This window comes from Heterocephalus glaber, unplaced genomic scaffold (genome assembly GCF_053883595.1).
Source record: "Heterocephalus glaber isolate CG9 unplaced genomic scaffold, H.glaber_assembly_v1.0 deba00001564, whole genome shotgun sequence".
NCBI classification, from domain to species: Eukaryota; Metazoa; Chordata; class Mammalia; order Rodentia; family Bathyergidae; genus Heterocephalus; species Heterocephalus glaber.
The window spans coordinates 12,267,466-12,286,858 of record NW_028258351.1 but is presented as its reverse complement, the minus strand read 5'-3'; the positions used below and the strand labels follow the sequence as shown (position 1 = coordinate 12,286,858).

At 50.2% G+C, this 19,393-nt stretch overlaps 1 protein-coding gene across 1 annotated transcript; it reads left to right on the top strand.

Annotated features, from left to right (window-relative positions):
• Nucleotides 1–16,036: 16,036 nt before the first annotated feature.
• Bhlha9 (basic helix-loop-helix family member a9) lies at nucleotides 16,037–17,896 on the top strand. The gene has a single exon (XM_004857563.3). It carries the CDS (start codon nucleotides 16,111–16,113, stop codon nucleotides 16,831–16,833), a length of 723 nt encoding a protein of 240 aa, XP_004857620.2. The 5' UTR covers nucleotides 16,037–16,110; the 3' UTR covers nucleotides 16,834–17,896.
• Nucleotides 17,897–19,393: the final 1,497 nt, after the last annotated feature.

Here is a 19,393-nt window from a genome sequence, read left to right as displayed (position 1 = left end):
AGCAATAATTAGGGAGACCTTGTTTTAAAAAGAAGAAAAAGGAGGGAGGGGCTGGGGATGTAGCTCTTTGTAAAGGCACTGAGTTCAATCCCTAGACCGGGGAGGGGAGGGGAGAGGAAGAGAGAGCTGGGACTGTCGCTCAGTGCTCCTAGGTCCAACCTCCAGTAAAAACAATAACCAAAAAAAAAAAAAAAAAGGAAAGGGGAGGAGCCATGGCAAGCAGAACAAAGTTTGGCTTCTGTAAGGGACGGGCGTGGGGCAGCAAGGGTTAACTTTGGCCCCCGGAGGAAAGGAGGAGCAATTGGGTGCATTCTTGAGGCCAAGGCCGGGAGCTAAGGCTTCACATCTGAGCGCCTCGTTTTTCCTCTGTGACAGACGCGAGAGGTGGGGCTATGCTGAGAAAGGGGCCCAAGGAACAACTGCGGTTTCAAAAGATGAAGACTCAGAGAGTCTCTAGGGGGAGTGCAGGACAAAGCTGGACAGAGGCAGAAAGGAGCCATTTCCTGTCTTTACACAAATGAGAAGAAACGTACCTGTTTGTTGCTGGTGGGACCCAAAGAGCTCCAAGCCACAGGACGCGCGAGCCGCCGGCATAAATCGTTCGTCTCCTTGGAGTTCCCCGTATTGACCAGCAGAGAGCGCCAAGATTCTGTCCACATTTTCTTTGCTTTTACCACATCTCAATTCTCTTGGGGATTGAACTGGGGGGGCGGGGGGTGGGGACGGGACGGACACGACCTTGCTCTTGCGAGGCAGGCGCCAGAACCACTGAGCTAAATCCCTGGTCCCCAGTCCCAAGCTTTTAACTGTAGGAGTAAAAAGTTTTCTGAGTTAGCCATGTTTAAAGAATGAGAAACTGTGAAACAGCCCAAAGGAACACACCTTCGAAGAGAAACTATGGTTCCTAGAGCAAGTTTCTTTTCCTTGCCTCCCTCACAAGGCCTGAAAGGAAAGCTGGCAAAGAGGACATGTTATGGCTTACTGTATCCAGGGCTGTTCAAGGGCTGTGGCCTCGAATCCTCACCACTACCTCTGAGACGGTCGCTGGTCACCCCCATTGTACAGCTAAACCACATTGCCGTTTGATTTCAACCAATTAATAATTATGTGACAGGTGCATGAAACACTGGTCTGGTAGATGCTTTGTGGGGAAAGGATCCTGTGTTGGTAAGTTTGGGAGGCTGCAAACTCTCCATTTCTGTGTGTGTGTCAGGACTCTGGAGAATCTAAGGGGTCAAGTGGCAAAGAACTTGCTTGGCTTTATTTGAACTCAGCATTTCTTAAATCTGCTACCATGAGGCCTGAACAGGGCAATGGTGGTGAGGGCAACGAGCAAGAGGCATCTGGAGATCAAACCAGTTACTGGCCTTGGTGGGCCATGGGCTTGGGGGCAGCTGAGAGATGGATGATGGGTAGGGGGTGGGATGTTTCTTGGGTTTGTGGCTGCACCAAGCAGTAGTGATGGTTTTGCTTTTTGTTCACTTATTCGTGAAGAATAGAAGCCAAAGGAAAGAACTGGGTTTGGGCCCAAGTATCTGCAGAACAATCATCTAGAAGTTAGTCACATAGATCTGAAAGTCTGGAGGAAGGTTGGAACTAGAAGTTGAGATCTGACATTTAAGGGATCAATGGAAGAACAAGAGCCAGTAACAGAGACAGAAAAGGAGTGGGAAGAGACCCAATGAGGAGCACATGGCAAGAGGGGAGCCCAGTTTCTGGAAGGGACCATGCACAGCTTCAGAGCCCATGGGTAGAGCAAGATGGGTGAAGATGGTAAGGGCCATTATGTCAGCCATGAGGAGGTCATGGATTAGTGTGGTTTCCCCAGAGTGGACAGGGCCTGATCCAGATCACTATGGATAAATAAATGATCTGGGGTGAGGTGAGGCAGTGAGGGGATTTCTGGGGTGCAGCAAGATCCCTGGAGGTTAGGACTGCATGCTTGAGCACTTCTGATAGTCTCCAAATACCTCCGCAAGCAGCTCCTCTAATTCATGTACTGTGCACACTTGCCATGCAGTCTAACAAGAAGTGGAGTTGAGGGCTGAGGATTTAGCTCAGTGGTTCCATTGCCTGCCTCACAAGCACAAGGTCCCAAGTTCAATTTCTGGTACCAAAAAAAGAGAAGAAGTGGAGTTGGTCTCCTTCCCCTTGAGTCAGGCTGGCCTGGCTATTTGCTTTGACCTCAGGGTTGGCAGAAATGGTGCTCATGGCCTTCCAGGCTCAGTTCGTCAGAGAACACTGGCAACTTCCTCTTCCTGCATCTTGGAACCCAGCAACCATGCTTCTGTAAGGGCATCCAGGTTCCCTGCTGCAGCAACTGGCCATGTGGAGAGGCCACACAGTATGCAAGGCCACGAGGCAAGAGCAGTCTTCTTGGGCACTCCAGCTTCAGATCAGCTCCTACCTGAATGCAGTGACACCGGTGACCCTACCTGATATCACATGAAGCCACCAGCCACCAAATAGGTATTTTAAATCACTAAGTGGGCTAATTTGTCACATGCTTATGGGCTGAGAGGAAGGAGCAGAGGGAGAATGACTAATAGGCAAGTTTGCTAGAAGACTGAAGACCTGGCCTGGGGGAGGGTCAGCCTCCTCCTCCTCCTCCTCCTCCTCCTAGGACACAAAAACAAAGACAGTGTACAGAAATGTTACAAGGTGAGAGGAGGGAATGAAGCTGGGAACTCCCCTGCTCTCTCTGTGGACAGAGAGGGTGAGTCCTTGGTAAGAGTGAGGTGCCAGGGTGAGATGGGGACATAGGTGAGCCCTGGAAGTCTGGCTCTGTGATGGGGGCCCCGAAATATCCCCACAGGCCTCACAGAGGACAGTGGGACACTGGGCAGTGGAAGATTCTGATTCAGATCCTGTCTAGGCTTGGAATGTGGCAAGTTACTTCTCTTTTTGGAAATTGGACTAGATCAGTCCTCCTTTACCTTTCTGGAGATGCAGATTCCCCTGACAATCTAATATAAGCCCATAGCTGTAACACTGTAACACTTTAGGTATATATTTGCTTTTTTTTTTTTTTTTTTTGTACCGGGGATCAAACTCAGGACCTTGAATTTGCCAGGCAAGCACTGTGCTGCTGAGCTACATCCCTGGCCCCTTGTTTGATTGGTTTTTTTTTTGGTACCAGGGATCGAACTCGGGACCTTGCACTTTCGAGGCAGGCAGCGGAACCACTGAGCTAAATCCCTGGCTGTTTGATTGTTTTGAGACAGGATTTCCCTATGTAGTTCAGGCTCATCTTGAACTCACTATATAGTTCAGGCTGGCCTTGAACTCACAGCAATCCTCCTACCTCAGCCTCCAGAGTGTTAGAATTACAGGCACGTGCCACCCCACCCTGTTTACAATACATATTTCAGGTGTCTGTCTGTTTCTATCCCCCTAGAATGTAAACTCAATGAGGGCAGGATTTGTGTGCTTTGTTCATTGTCACAGACTAAAACAGTGCCTGCTACTTAGCAAATGCACCATAAATACTGATGAATAGATTGGGGGGAAAAATAGATTGTGGGATTCAGAGAGACACTCCCCCGCCCAGGCCCGAAGTTAGCCCAAGTTCAGAATCCTGGAATAAAATGATCATTTCTTGTCCCAAAATTCTTGAGAGTCTGAAATTCCACCCTGAATCTTTCTGATGCAGTCTATGCCTGCACTCTTAACGAGAACAAACAAAGCTCCAGCCCTGTGCCCTGGGAGAAAATATTTTCTCAATAGCTCCTGTGTACAAGGGTCCCAGGAGTTAAATAAATGCATCTGTATTTTATCATCCTAACTTTTTAAATGAGGAAACTGATATGCAGAGAGATGAAGTAATTTCCCTAAGGTTACTGGGCTGGTAAACTTAACCCTGGTGGGAGATAGGATTTGGGCCTGAGTCTGAGTCAAAATCCATGGAAAAGTCTTTTATGTCGTCATGAAGCTTCAGTTGAAGGTCTTGCTCATTCCTCCATCTGATGGTAGCTGGGCCCTGCTGAGAGGGGAGACCCACATACTGCAGTGGGCATTGTGGGTGGCTGTAGCTGAGGACAGGCTTCAGGTCCCACCAGAGGCGCTGCAGTCAGGCATGTTCCCAGGAGACCTGGTTGCCTCTTCCCTCCTGGTGGCCTCTTCATCTGCAGCCAGGTCCCTGGACCCAAAGCCCTTTCTCCAGTGGAGCTTCCTTCAGGGCTCCCCCAGTCCCAGGGGGAAAAACACTCCAGGCCCCTGGCTACCTGTTGGCTGTGTGCCTGTCCGTGGGCGGCTTCACCTCCAAGGGGATCTGTTTCCACATGTATGAAATGGGCACAAACATACTAGTGGTAAAGTTTGTGCGACCTAAACCTAAGAAAAAACAGGGCAATGCAAGGGGAGGCGGGGTGAGGGAAGTAGCAGAAGCTGAGGATCAGCGAGCCCCGGCCCCTTCTGCCAGCCCCAGCCCAGTAGTGTCAGGGTTTACGCAGTGACAACCCCCCCCCCCCGCCCCCAGCCCCGACTCAGGATCTTAGCTCCTAAATCTCCTTCACACAGAGGGCCATAAATCAGTGGGCTGGTGGAGGGAACCCCCAGCTCCCACCCCACCCACCTTGCGGAGAGGCGGGACGCAGGAAGCCCCTGGGACGGGGTGGGCGGGGCGCCCCAGGCCCGCCCACTGCAGCTTGTTAATTACAGGCCTGTGGGGACCTGATTTATGGCGCAGCGTCTCTGCAGCCAGGGGCTGGGCAGGTCTGGGGGAGCCTGGAGAGGTGGGGCCCGGAGACGGAGAGGCTTCCAGAGTCTCAGAGCCTTGTTGAAATAACAAGTTTGATAGTCGCAAAATGTAATATGTTTATATATAAATTAAATACAAATGTAATGCAATAGCTAACTTTAATTGGGAGACTGCATGCCAAGCTGGGCTACATACTTTATTAATTCATTCATTAAATATTTATTGAATGTCTATTGGGTGCCAGGAGTCTTGCACATATTAGCTCCTGAAAATTCCCAAACAGCCTTGGAAATTAGTCTTTAGTGTTCCCATTTTGCAGATGCAGAAATGGAACCATGAAGCAGTTAGGTATCTGGCCCAAGGTCAAGTGGCTTGTAAGTGGGTTCAGGGCTCATACATACTCCTGGCCATCTGCCCCTGAATTTAAACTTTTGAGACTAGGTCATCCTGCCTCTTCACCACCACTCACCTCACCTTCTTCCTGTTCCATCTGGAAGTTGTGTGGCCTAGGGCAAATACCTCACCCTCAGTTGTCCTCCTTGGCAAGAGTGTTCTGCCCCACCTACCTCAGGATGAGATGGGGGATTGAGTCCAGAAGAAGTTTATGAACATCCTTTAAAAATGACCTATTAAGTTCTATGTGAAAGGATATAAGCTAAGGTGACTTTCTAAAAATTTTATTTTATCCCATCCCCCCTCCTCTCCAGCCCCCTGCCCTGCTAAGGTGATTTTAAATGCTGTACTCCCCAGACCTCAGGGGCTTAAACATAAATTGTTCACTTATTGCTCACATTCATTCCGTGTGAGGTCCCTGTAAGGCCGTTTTCTTGGGCAGGTCTCCAGGCATGGTGAAGAGTCCAGATTTCTTCCTTCTTAGCTTTGTCATTTTCAGCCTGTGGCTCCCATAGCTGCCCTAGGGGCTGGGGAGCCATCAAGAAGGGGAAGAACATGGAGGTTGTAGATGGGCAGGCCTGGAAGTAGTGCCCTTGGCTTGTGCTCATACTCCCCGGAGAATTCAGTCAGCTGCAGGAAAGGCTGGGAAATGATATAATTGCTGTATTCATTATCTTGCTACATAACAGACCATATCAAAACAAATTGGTTTAAAATGACAATGAACATTAGTTAGTTCACAGTTTCTATGGGTCAAGATTTTTAGGGGTGGCCTACCTGGGTCATTGTTTTCCCCTATTATGCATGATGGAGTATGTATGAAAACCCTAGAACTTCTGCAGCCCTTTTGTCACCATGAGGGATGCCTCTTTGAGAAACATACATAGAAGAGGTATGAAAAAGTCAGACTAGTCATAGAACTAGACAAAGGGATTCTGAAGTTCCAATGAAAGAATAAAGGGCCAAGACCATCCAAGGCAAAGCTGAAAATGAACAAAGAGACTGACGGTTTACCCAACTAGACAGACACTGGAGGTGGCATGGTAGAGATGTAGTACTACAAATCACTGGAGACAGAATGACTATTCATCAAATGGAGTTGGAAAAATTGACACCTGAGTTCCAATGATAATAATCATGATAGTGATAATAACTGACACCATTTATCTCTTGACACCATTTATTGACATCTACAAAGTGCTAGATTTATTTACTGATTTATTTATTTATTTAGGTAAAGGGGTTTGAACCAGGGCCTCATGCATGCTAGGTAAGCGCTCTACCATTGAGCTACGTCTCCATGCAGGAAATCTAGTTTATTCCATTTTTATTCTCACACTCGCTTCGCAAGATAGGTATTATCATTTATTGTTTACACTTGAAAGATGTAAAAACTGAAACTCAGGAGAGCAAAAGACGTCTTCTTGAGTCCACACATGGCTCTTAGCTCCTCAGCACAGGACAGGAGGCCTGTGTGCCCTCTCCATGAGGGCAGAGCCCTTTCCAGAGAGCACCAGGCCTTCAGCAGCCCTGGCCAGGGCAGAGGCTGCCTCTGACAGGAAGCGGAGCCAGGCCCAGAACCTGGAATTCCTACTTTAGTCCCCACTGAATCTGGGAGCAGATTTAGCTGAGATTCGGCCTAAAGACAAAGTGGCCACTTTATCATTTCCTTAATGAGAAGCCAATCACAGGGTCATTAGTGGGTGGAGGTGATGAGGAGTTTCGGACTGTGGTGGGAGGGAGGAGGATGTTCTCGGTTATCTGGATGATTTACAGCTGCGGCCAGGCTGCTCCGGGTCAGGAGAAAGTAAATGTTCACACAGAACCTTCATGGGCTGTGCAGAGAGTTTGACACGCTGTTTTATTTAATCCTCAATGTCTGACAAAGCTGTGCTATTACACATCCCCATTTTACAGACAAGGCAACTGAGGTTCAAAGAGATTAAGCATCTTGCCCAAGCCTGTAGAGCTAATAAACAATGGTCTTATTCCAGGACCCAAACAACCACTCTGCTGTCTTCTGTCATAGGCGCAGCAGAGGTGAGTGTAGGTGAAGGGCTAACATATTCTGGCCTTGGACCAAGACAGAATAGCTGTCAGGAGGTGCCTGATGGGGGACATTGCAGAGGGGCAGGGGAAAGAGCCAAACGTGTGCATAAGATTGGGAGAAGGAACCCTGGGGTGTTGTGTAAATTTGCAGGGAGAGGATAAAAGCAGGTAAATTTTATTAAGTGTCAACTGTGTGCCAAGTCTTGTGCTCAGGGCTTTGTGTGAATGGTATCATTTACTTCTCACGATTTTATGAGGCAGTTATCAATCTTTTTTGGGGGGTTGAATTCAGGGCCTCATACAAGCTAGGCAAGTACTCTATCACTGAGATACATCCCTAGCTCCCCAATCCATTTTAATTAATCAATTAATTAATTTATTTATTGGTACTGGGGATCGAACTCAGGACCTTTCACTTGTGAGGCAGGCGCCACACCACTGAGCTAAATCCCTGGCCCTCCAATCCATTTTATAGATGAGGAGACCAAGAGTCAGAGAGTTTAAGTCACCTGGCCCAGCTCTTGAATCTGGCAAATGGTGGGGACAGGGGACTGGCTTAGGAGTATTAGCAAAGGAACAGATGTTTCTTATTCTTTTTTTTTTTTTTAAATTTTTTGCGGTACCAGGGATCGAACTCAGGACCTTGCGCTTACCAGGCAGGCGCGGCACCACTGAGCCACATCCCCGACCATTGTCAGGATTCTTGACCGGAAACAACAAAACCCAACTTTGATCGCTTAAGTGGGAGAGGGAAGCTTAGGTAACCCTGAGGTAGCTCATAAAATCCATTGGAAAGAAGGCTGAGAAATTAGGTTTGGGGGCTGGGAGGGTAGCTCAGCAGTACAGTCGGCCTAGCAGGTGCGAGGCCCTGGGCCCCATCCCCCAAATCCCCCAAAATCAGTTTGGGAAACTCACAGGAGTGACAGGGAACATGGGGAGGTGGAACATCCTCTGAATGTCCCGGGACACTGAAGGCCACTGGCCCTGGTATTGGCAAGGTGATTTCTCCACTGTTGCCTGTTTCTTTGGGACACCTGCTCCAGACTCAGGTCAACGAGCCAAGTGCCTGAACTCCTATCTCTGGCCCCCAGAGGCCCGCCATGGAGGGCTCCTGCCCCCTCCAGATGGGAAGATGTACAAGTGCTGCATCACAAACAGCAGCCATCACAACAGCCTTCCCCCAGCTACCAGAAACAGGTGTCCCGGGTTGGTCGTTAGACCCTAGTTCAGAAAGCCAACCTTAGGTGCTCAAAAAACCTCAGCCCTCCAGTGTGGAAGGAGGATGTGGAGGTACTGTCTCCTTTTTGTCACCCTGCTAATCCAGCAGGCACCCGACATGCCAGTTCTGTTTTCTGAACAGGTGTTGACTCTAGTTCCTCTCGGTCACCCTCACCTGCATAGCTTGGACCCCATCTTCTCTCCTGGGTCTTTACTTCCTGACTAGTCTGCCTTCAACCCATTCTCAACACTGCTCAAAGGTGCTAAGTTATGATGCGATAGGACTATGTCTCTCCTCAGTTTAATAACCTTTTAGTTCCCAGCTACCTACAGGACCAAACACAAGACATCTCCCATGATACCTAGAGACCTCCAGCCCCATCTCCCATCACTCCCTGTTCTTCTGCTTCACGGTCAGGCAAGGTCAGATTCACTATCTGCCACATCATCTCACGATGGCTAGCCATCAGGCCTGGGCACATGCTGGTCCCTCAATCTTCAATGCCCTTTCACTTGCGGCTTGGCAAACTTTCATTCATCCTTTGAAATCCAGTTCAGGCATAATCTCCCCTGCAAAAGCTTTCCTGACTCCTCAGAGTTTATACTCCATTCTCTGCACCACTGTCAAACCTTGTATTCTCTTTTTTCTTGCCACTGATATAATTGGTGCACAAAATGGCCCTTCCCACTAGATGCCAAGGTGCAGGAGGGCAAGGACCATGCCAATTTTGTACCTGATGGCTTCTTCATTACCCAACCCAAGCCCTGGCAGATTGTAGGTGTTCAATAAATACAATGTGTAACTAAATTAGCCAGGAAAAGCCAAGGTCACAGGGGATGAATGAAAGGGAAGAGAGTTTTAGGAGACTGAGGTTTGGGAAGTGGCATGAGGCAGACTTCCATAGCTTATGAGGGGTGACAGCTGAAGCAGGGAGACAAAAGGAAGGAGAGAAGGAATAAATTCCAGGAAGTAGGGAAAGACTAATTTGGAGAAAACAGCCTGGACATATGCATATTTCCGAGGAGGCAGTGGAGAGGGAAAGCTGTAAAACCCAGGGAGGGACACCCGACCAGGCAGGGTCCCCAGATGGAGTAGAGACAGAAGAGGGCACCACACACGTCACAGAAGGAATGGGGCGGGGGGCGGTTGAGACCGAAGCTGGGTGCTGTCTGGAGAGGGTAAAGGAGAGTCCTTGTTCAGCAGTCAGAGAAAGAGGATAATGGTTTTTCTTTAGTCTTTTAAGATCTGTGAAGTGAGGGAAGAAATATTTAAATATTCATGGCTTCCCATCTCTTGGCAAACAAAAACAGATGTCAGAGGCCTACATGACTATGCACCATCAGGCCTCTCATCAATCTGAGCTCATATCTTATTCAGCCCCAGGCTCATGCTACCTTGCAACCACTGGAATTCGCCAAGGCCCTCTCACCTCAGGGCCTTTGCACGGGCTCTCCCCTCTGCCTGGACTCCTCCCCAAGATGGCCACAATCAAGTCCTTACCCCATGTTGCCTTCTCAGGTGGGCTTTCCCTGACACCCCATCCCATATTGATACTTTCTAGCTTTCCTGGTGTTATTTTTCCTGTAGCATTTATCACTGTCTCACATACTTCTAACAGTACTTATGTATTGCACAAATTGATTATTTTCTTTATTAATTGCTTTTTGCCACAAGACAGTGTCAGGGACCTCCCTGAGGACAGGTATTTGGTTGTTTCATTCACTGCTCTATACTAGTAACCACACCCCTAGGCAGTCAATCCGTTTTTGCCGGGCTGGATGTGTAGCTCAGTGGTAGAGCCCTTGCCTACCATGCATGAGGCCCTAGGCTCCGTACTGCAATAAATGAATAAATAAAATTTTAAACGAAACCTATATATTTTGGTTACTGCTGAATGACTGCATGAAGGGACGGAGCCCGCAACAGCTTCCATCTGCTGACTCCAAACTCTCCCGCATGCACCGGCCGCTCATCTGCAGCACAAGGTCTGGATCCGGAGAGCAGCGCGACGACTGCGCGCCTCCCCGGGGGCTCCCCCAGGGCCCTTGGGGTCCCGGCTTCTTTCCGAGGTGGGAGTTCTGTCCTCCTTCGGGGGAGCCGCGCCAGAACTTCCGGAGAGCAGCAGGAATTTCTGCAATCCAGCCTGGACTGAGCGGTAATAGGCACCTTGACGAGCGCCTGCGGAACCGACCGGCCCTAAATCATGGCCGCGCCCCTCCTCTCTCGCGCCCGGGCGGCCCGGGCGGAGGCGCTCGCGGCGGGGGCGGGCGCGGCGCAGGTGCAGCAGAAGAGCGCGCCCGCCCGGCCGCTTTGAAGCCGCGCGGCGCCGCCGCATGCGCGTGCGCAGGGAGAGGCCGCGGCGGCCGGCGAACCCGAGCTTGCTTCCTGCGCTGGGTGGCCGGCCGGGCGGGGGCCGAGCGGGGTTTCAGGAGAGAGTGGCCTCTGGTTGATGAGTCGCAGCCGCGGGCCATCACAGGGCCTGTGAGGGAAGGGCGGGCAGGGAGGGCCAACCTGCTCCCCGCCCCAGGAAACTTGTGTCTTTTCCATTGTCCTTTGCTTTTTCGGCGATTTGAGGGCGCCTGTGAGGGGCCAGGGGAGAAATCTGTGGTTCAGTTTTCTTTTTTTCTTATTGATTTCTTTTCTCTTAAAAATTATTATTATTCCCCGGTACTTGGAAAAAAATTATTATTATTATTATTATTACCATTATTATTGGTACCAGGGATCGAACTCAGAACCTTGCGCTTGTGAGGCAGGCGGCGGCACCACTGAGCTAAATCACTGGCCCAAAAAATATTATTATTGACGTATTAGGGAATTTGAACCTGAGAGCTCTTTCACTGAGTTACATCCCCAGCCCTTCATTATTTTAATTTTTATTTATTTTAAAAATTTTGAGACATGGTCTCAAATTCGAACTTTCAAACCTCCTGCCTTAGCCTCCTGAGTAGCTGGATTACTGGGTGCCCAACTTACTGACTTTCTGTTACTGGTTTGTTCCCTTTGACCCCCATAGTTACCTGTTGCGCTGGATTTTTCCCTCCATGCAATTCACGAATGAGGATATTCTAAAGTTAATGAGCGAGAAGAAAATCGTGCAGTCAAATTTGTTGTTAAAAAACTTAAATTGCTGCTGGGGATTTAGCTCAGTGGCACCGTGCCTGCCTGGCTTTGAGTCCTGGTACCAAAAAACCCCAAAAAACAAAAAACAAATTACAATATACAACTGGTATTTATTTAACCCAGGGTTATGTATTTAACCCTGAGTAATGTTTTTATGCAAGTTGAAATTGAATAACCTCTGAGATAGACTCTGGAAGAATACACACACACACACACACACACACACACACACACACACACACACATGGGGAGGAAACTTTTGCTGTGGGGACAGTTTTGAATCCAGTAGCTCTTGAGTGGAGCACAACAATTTTGTTGTTCTTTCTGGGTTCAGTACCCAGCACATAAAAAAAGCAAGAAAGTTTTTGATATTTGATACCGCTGCCACTAAGACCACACTTTGAGAACCACTGACAACTCTCAAATTTCCCCAGGTGACTGGGATGGGTAAGGGACATTTCTGTTTGGCTGCAGGTGTATTTCTTTGTATTTTAATTTTTGTTTTTTAAGGCAGGGTCTCACTACATGGTTCAGGCTAGACTTGAACTGACTAGGCTGGCCTCAAACTTGCATAGGCTCTCGTTTTCAGCCTCAAAAGTGCTGTGAGTTCAGATGTGCACCACCACACCTAGCTCATCTATTTTAATACTGAGCCTCATAGACTGAACTTGAGTTTATACATTTGTTTGTGGTTGTCTGGGAACACAGTACTAGTATTTAGTAGGTACTCAGTAAGTGTTCACTGGCTATGAATAGAACGGTTGCTTGGTCAGATCCATGTGGAATTTCTAGTTGCACGATTTTCTTCCATCAGGAATAACACCATTTATCTAGCATTCGGCAAACATTTCCTCACATCTGCCATGCACCAGGATGTGCTGGAACTGGGAATCATCAGAGGTGGACGAAGCATAAGTATAGAAGTACAGTATGATCTGCTAAACTGTAAGATGGAGTTAAAGGGAACCCTTCGGGGAGGCGCCACATGGGCTTCACATGGGAGGAAAGGTCAGCAAGCAGCCGAGGCTGGAGACCTCCTGCAAGCCACCTAAACTCTGTCCAGAACTGGGGAGCCTTCCCTGCAGATACAGGCAGGGGCTGGAAGCAGATCCTGAATCTCCTTGAGCTGCTTCTGGCTCATGTGCCCTGGCTCATCTGCAGTAGGGGTCAGAGGGTGGGCACAGCCTGTCACTTTGGCGCTGTCCCCATGATCCAGTGACCATCAGTCCTACCAAGGCTGGGCAGAGTTAGTCAAGCAAACCCCAGGCAGCACAGGTCAGCCCTGGCAGGTGGGCAGCTGGGGCTCCTGTCTTCTAGTCCGCACTCTGGCCTGCTTTTCTCTTGCCACTTGCTGCCCCAGCCTTTCCAGTTTTCTCTGTATTAGCCAAACCTTTTTTATTTTTCACGCTTGCTTTAAAGTGTTCAAATCCCTTAATAGCTTTTACTTTGGAAGACAGATGCCCAGCAGATAATGGCTTCAGGTGGTGGTGGTGGGACACAGGCTTTGAGTGTGGTGTGTTCCCTGAGCCCAGAATGCAGGCCCAGCCCAGAGGGCTTATGAAATGAGCAACACCACAGCTCAGCTGTCTGACGGGGGAGGGGGGGCAGATGTCTCTGAGTCTCAGTTTCCAGTCTGTAAAATGGGTATTACAATAATGGACCTCCTTGCTGGGGATTTAGCTCAGTGGTTCCGCCACCTGCCTCACAATAATGGACCTCCTATACAGGACTGTTGAAAGGCTAAGATAATGTATATTTACAAGCTCTTAGTACAATGCCTGGCCTGGCATAAGCACTCCATAGAAATCAGTACTAGAACTATTATTATTGTTTGTTTTGTTTTGTTTTTTTGGTACGGGATTGAGCTCAGGACCTTGTGCTTGTGAAGCAGGTAGTAGCACCATTGAGCTAAATCCCTGGGCCTATTTTTTTTTTTTTAAAGAACTTTGTTTTAATTGTACGTGTTTGCAGTATGTAATGATTACATTTATAGTGGGGAGTTGGTACATGTACATTCCTCATCTTAATTCTTTTTTATCCCCTTCCCCTCCTCTCCTTCCCCCCAAGCTTATTATTGCTATAATTAATCATTTTTAAGTGGCATCCTGTCCATAATGAACTGTGAGTTGTAGGATGCTGAGTCCCTGGAAGAAGGAAGGTGCTAGACAAAGTTGAGTCTGTTTATCACCCATGGGCACCTTCCCTCCAGCTTCTGCATCCCCAGGCAGGTTCTCCTCTCTAGGGGGTTGCCCTGGTGACCCATGGGGAAGGAAGGCTTCCGTGGATAGATCACCTCCATCCATCCTTCCATGACGATGGGGATGCTCATGGCTTGCCTGCATACTTCTTTTTGCGGGGCGGGGGGGTACCGGGGATTGAACTTGGGACCTTGCGCTTGTGAGGCAGGTGCCGGAACCGCTGAGCTAAATCCCTGGCCCTCGAATACTTCTTCTTGATCATAGGTCAAGGTCCTGTAGGTATCCAGGTGAGTTTGGATCCAGAGCTAGAACTTATTACCCACACTCACAGCCAGCTTCCTAGGCATGGAACCTATATGGTGGAGTAGAAGCACTCTGGATTTGGTTTAATGCTGTACTATTACCTTCTTCACATTTCTGATACTTTGGAACAAGGGGCCTCATATTTTTTGCATTGAGCCCAGTAAATTATATAGCTGGTCCTGCCTACACTCTCATAGGAAAGATGTCTTTCATGCAGAGAGAACTGAGGTGCAGGGACAGGGACATGACTGACACAAGGAGACAAGGGGAAGAGCCATTGGCTGGGGGTGGGTGGGAGGAAAAGGTCTCCCACCCTCTTTCCATACTTCCTTTTCCATCCAGCCCTTCTGGTGTGGAAAGATCCAGGTACTCTGTCCCTCTTTGAGTTCAGGGGCCAGCTTTTTCTGAGAGACTGGGTAAGTCCTTGAGTCTCACTGTCTGTCTGGATGAACAGTTCTCTCTAGGTGATTCAGTTCTCTCTAGGGTGGCTTCAAGGGGCTAAAGGACATGGGTGGAGGTGGGGTCAGAGGAAGCTATGAACTGTGATACTCAGGAACCAGATGCCTGGGCTTTGGTCTATCCCTGCCTCTTGCTCTGAGACCCAGTGAGACTGACATTCTCTTACTTGGGCTGAATGGGTAGACATGAGTGCCCAAACACCTGTAGCCCACAAGCTGTGTAGAATCCCGTGTGAGATATGTGGATGTGTGAGATTGTGTGTACATGTGTTGTGGGGGAGTGGGAAGCAAATTGAGTACAGAGGACAAAACATCTGGTTGTAACTACTGTTTAATTCCATGTACACTCACTGGGCATAGTTTTGCACACCTGTAGTCGCAGCACTCGAGAGGCTGAGGCAGGAGGATCACCAAGGGTTTGAGGCAGCCTGAGCTGCATATGGAGGTCCTATCTCCAAAAAAAAAAAAAAAAAAATCCTACGTATATTGTAGATCTGGGGGAGAACAGACCCTGGGAGATATGAAGTCCTTAAGATGCTTTCAGACTAATGAACAAGACAATCACAATACATACAGTTTGTCTCCTAGTGTTCTGCTATTTACTTCTGTGGAGAAAGTCACAGTGTGAAACAGTGGGGTTATTGGTCATACCCTCTGGCAAGTGGATGTGAACTGCAAACCCATCCTGGCTGATGCCACATCAGGCCTTGGGATTTGGGAGGCGTTTGGGTTGTGGCTGGAAATGAAAGTAATGCTCCAAATAACTTACCTGCAGATGCCTGAAATTCCACGGGGGTCTTGCTCTAGGATTAAGCATTATTCCTTTTTTTTTCTGAGATGCTATTTAAAATTCAGTAGTAGTGGTGAGGATTGTTCATTGTTCATTGAATTGATTGCAGGACAAGTGCTGCGTCAAAAGATGGGGCTACCCAAGGACCCTGGGCTCCAAGGGATGTCCTGGATAGGTACTACAAGCAGAGCCCCCCTCTGCAGAAGGCGGAGCCAAAGGGAGATAAGTGGAGAGCTGAGAGCAATCAAAACCCCACCCCAGAATCCTAGCCAGCCTTGTTCTGGTCGCTGAAAAGCTGGAAGCTCCACTCAGCTCACCCGAGGGGCTCTTCAGGGCCTTCGGTGTCAATCCACCCCTCCCTTATCGATCCTTCTGGGATGGTCATACTTTTTCTCAATGACAGCTCTGTGGTTGCCCAGAAGACTTGACAAGAACTTTCAAGTATCTTAGAACACATCCAACCCACCATGGCCATCCTTTGGGGAGCCTATCCACTCTCCTACGCAGAGGCCACATTTGGCATTCTGTGGTCAGGACAAGAATGTGCAACCCAAGAGGCCTCTGGAGTGAAGCAGAGCAAGTTCCCAGTGGCAACGGGAGTACTGCCCCAGGCGTGGCCAGGCTGCCCAGCTGGTCCACATGTACAAGAATCTGCACGCTTCCTTCCTGGCTTGCTTCCTTCCTCTTAGTTCCTCCCTCTTCAACCTACCTGGGGGCAGGTAATAAAGCAGGAGGGAGATGGATGGATAGGGAGGGCGGGGAGCCACGTGGTGCCATAAAGCCCCGCTAGAGAGGGCCCGTGCAGGGAGTGTCCAGCCTACAAAAGCAAACGCTCGAGGTGGACCTGCAGCAGAAGCACCGGTGGCCAGGAATAGGCCATGTATCGTGGAGCACCAAGGCTAGGTCTCAGAGGCGTGAAGGGGGTGGAGGGCTCTGTAGAGGACTTAGGGGGCTCTTGCCCAGAGGCTGCGAGGGATTTGGGGGTACTGAGGGAGAACGGCAACCCCCGCGGGTTGGGCGAGGCAGAGGAGACAGCTGGCAGAAAGCGAGCCCGGCCGGTGCGCTCCAAAGCACGGCGCATGGCCGCCAACGTGCGGGAGCGCAAGCGCATCCTGGACTACAACGAGGCCTTCAACGCGCTGCGGAGGGCACTACGGCACGACCTGGGCGGCAAGAGGCTCTCCAAGATCGCCACGCTGCGCAGGGCCATCCATCGCATCACAGCGCTCTCGCTCGTCTTGCGCGCCAGCCCGGCCCCTCGCTGGCCCTGCGGCCACCTGGAGTGTTATGGCCAGGCCGCGCGCAGCGTGGGCGCGAGGGATCGGGGCGCCAGTCCTCCGCCTCCCGCGCAGCCGCTCGGAGGGCCCGGCCTCGCGCATCCGGACACCGCCGGCTCCTCCGTGCCGCCTGCCCTGCGCTGTGCCTCCTGCTCTACCCACCTGCACCTGGGTCGGCCCCGGGCGATGTCCGAGGCGCCAGGATCGTCCCAGGCCTCCGTGGAAAGTTGGCGCCGATGTCCCGGGGCGCTCTCAGCCGGGCCACTTCCCTGGCCACGGGGCTACCTGCGAACCGGCTCTGGGCTGGGCTACCAGCACTCCTGACCCGGTCCTCAAGCACAGGCAGACCTGGCAGGAGGATTACCAAAGGGAAGCCTGCAGAAAGCTTCCTGCAAAGAGCAAAACGGAATGGGCTGCGACCCCAGGGGAAGAGGAGGCTGCTGTGGCAACGAGAAGGGACTCTGAGGACAGCAGCCTCACCTCCACGTCCGCGAGTGGGTTGGCACCTCTGAGAAAGGGGCAGGATCTTGCTTGGCTTTTAAGTTTGAACATGTTGGACTCTTTCTGGAAAATGGCCTTTGCATTCCTGTGCCTCTGAGCTCTGCTTTCTGTAGCTGCTTGTGGACGGGGAGCTTGTGCGGGAGTGTAGGTGGGCACCTGCTGTGGCCCGATGGCAGTGTGGGGGGCCCCTTCCTCTGCCTGAGCTGCTGTCCCAAATCTCATTTGGGAGAGGCAGGTAGACGGAGCCAAATAAAAAGGAACACTGTTTTCTCTGTGTGTTACCATGACTCCACTGGGCCCAGTGGCCCAGGGTGATGGGAAAGCCTAAGGGTTGGGGTTTACCCTGGAAAGTTGGGTCAGGCTCTAAAACCCACAGATAGGTAGGTACCCGGGGCACTGGTTCATGGTGAGACCTCAGGAGTGGCTGAGCATAGAGTGGGGCTCAAGGGGAAGAGAGACATCTGGAGACCACACCCCTCCCTGTGCCCCCAGGAGTGGGAGAAGGCATTATCGCAGAGTTGATGGGGCCTGGGAGGCTAAGGACAGGGCCAGCTTCCTCTGAGGATCTCACAGGAAGCTGCTCCCTGCAGTGAGCCACAGCAGGGGCTACCATGAAAGGGGAGTTTGGTCAGGGAAGGAAGCTGAGGGCAGGGCCAAGGATTGAGGGTCCGTGACAGGCAGAGTTCCCAGGGAACAGAGGTTGGGACCTCTGTAATGAGAGTTAGAATCTGGAAAGATTACGGGGAGGGGTTGAAGGAGGAAGGTCCTCAGGCCAAAACTGGGTGGGAGTGGGAGGCACAGAACCGCCCCTTCCTGAATGCCGGAGAACGGTGCTGCATTTAAGGTGAGCCAGTGCCCGCCCTGGCTCAGGCTGACAGGGTCAGTGTTGCAGGTGCTGCTTGGTGGTCTGAGCAAGAGAGGGCTGAGGGCTTTTGGCCTTTGGAAAGCTGGGCTGATGCCTGCTGAGCAGAAAGGTTATATATAGTTAGCTCAGAAAGGGGGATGCCACAGAAGCCCTGTGGGGGCTTCCCACAAAGATGCCCATAGGCATAGACCCAGATGAGAGTGAGGGTTCCTAGGAACACTGCTAAAAATGTCTTTCCTTTGTGTAAGCCCCAACGCTTCCGGCACAGTTGGTGTCTTGTCCCAGTCACAGGGCTTAGGGTTTCCAATTTCAGTCAAGGTTGTGGCACAGACCGTAGGGAAGCTTTGCCTCTGAGTATAGCCAGGAGCAAAGTATGGGACTCCGCCCCTCCAGCCCAATAGTGCCGTGGACAGCCAGTGGAAAGGAAAAAGTCAGACCCGCCTGGGATCCAGCCCCTCCTCTGCTACTTCTTCAGCCTCTAGTTCCTCATTTCTGACCTGGATAAGGTGCCCCCTCAGAGTGGTGTGACATTAACATGGTTCATAACTTCCTGTTTCTAGCAATTACAAGATGTTTACAAATTATTACTATTTATTTGTTTACTGTTATACTCTTGGATAGACCAGCCTGGACAGTGTTTTAGGCTTTGTTTGTTTGTTTGACAGAGTCTTGCTATGTCCTGGCTGGCCTTGAACTCACTATGTAGTCCACCCTGCCAAAGCTGGCCTTGAACTTGAGGCAGTTCTCCTGGTTCAGCTGGGCTGGGATTGCAGGTGTGTGCCACCACGCTCGGCTTTAGCCTTGTTTCTTCTTCTTTCTTCTTTCATCTTTCTTTCTTTCTTCTTCTTCTTCCTCTTCCTCCTCTTCCTCCTCTCCCTCCTCTTTGTCCTCTTCCTCTTCTTCCTCCTCTTCCTCTTCTTCCTCTTCTTTTTTTTTTGGCAGTCTTGTTTGGTTGTTTTTTGGTACCTCGGATCAAACTCGGGACCTTGCGCTTCCAGGGCAGGCAGTGGAACCACTGAGCTAAATCCCCGGCCCTAGCAGTCTTGTTTTGAACTCAGAAACTTATTCTCTGGAAATATGATAAAATGATAAGCAAGTCCTTTTTGCCTATCACTCAGCTGTACCTCCAGCCTTAGCAAGGGTGCCCCCTGCAGGTGGCAACACTTGTGCACAGACAAATCACTTCCCAGGAGGATGAGTCCCTTCCCTCTCCTAGCTCATTGATCTTGGACACATCACTTAGCTGCTTTGAACCTTGTTGTTCCCATCTGTACAATGGGCTAAAATAAGTACTTACATCATAGGCTGTTGCACAGAATAAATGAGATAATGCATCTTTTTTGTTTTTGAGACAGGGTCTTACGATGTAGTTCAAGCTGGCCTTGAACTCACTATGTAAACCCAGGGTGGCCTTGAGCTCGAGGCAATCCTCCTGCCTCAGCCCCCCGAGTGTTGGGATGACAGGCATGTCTTACCACACCTGGCTCGAGATAATGCACTTAAAGCACTTAGCATAGT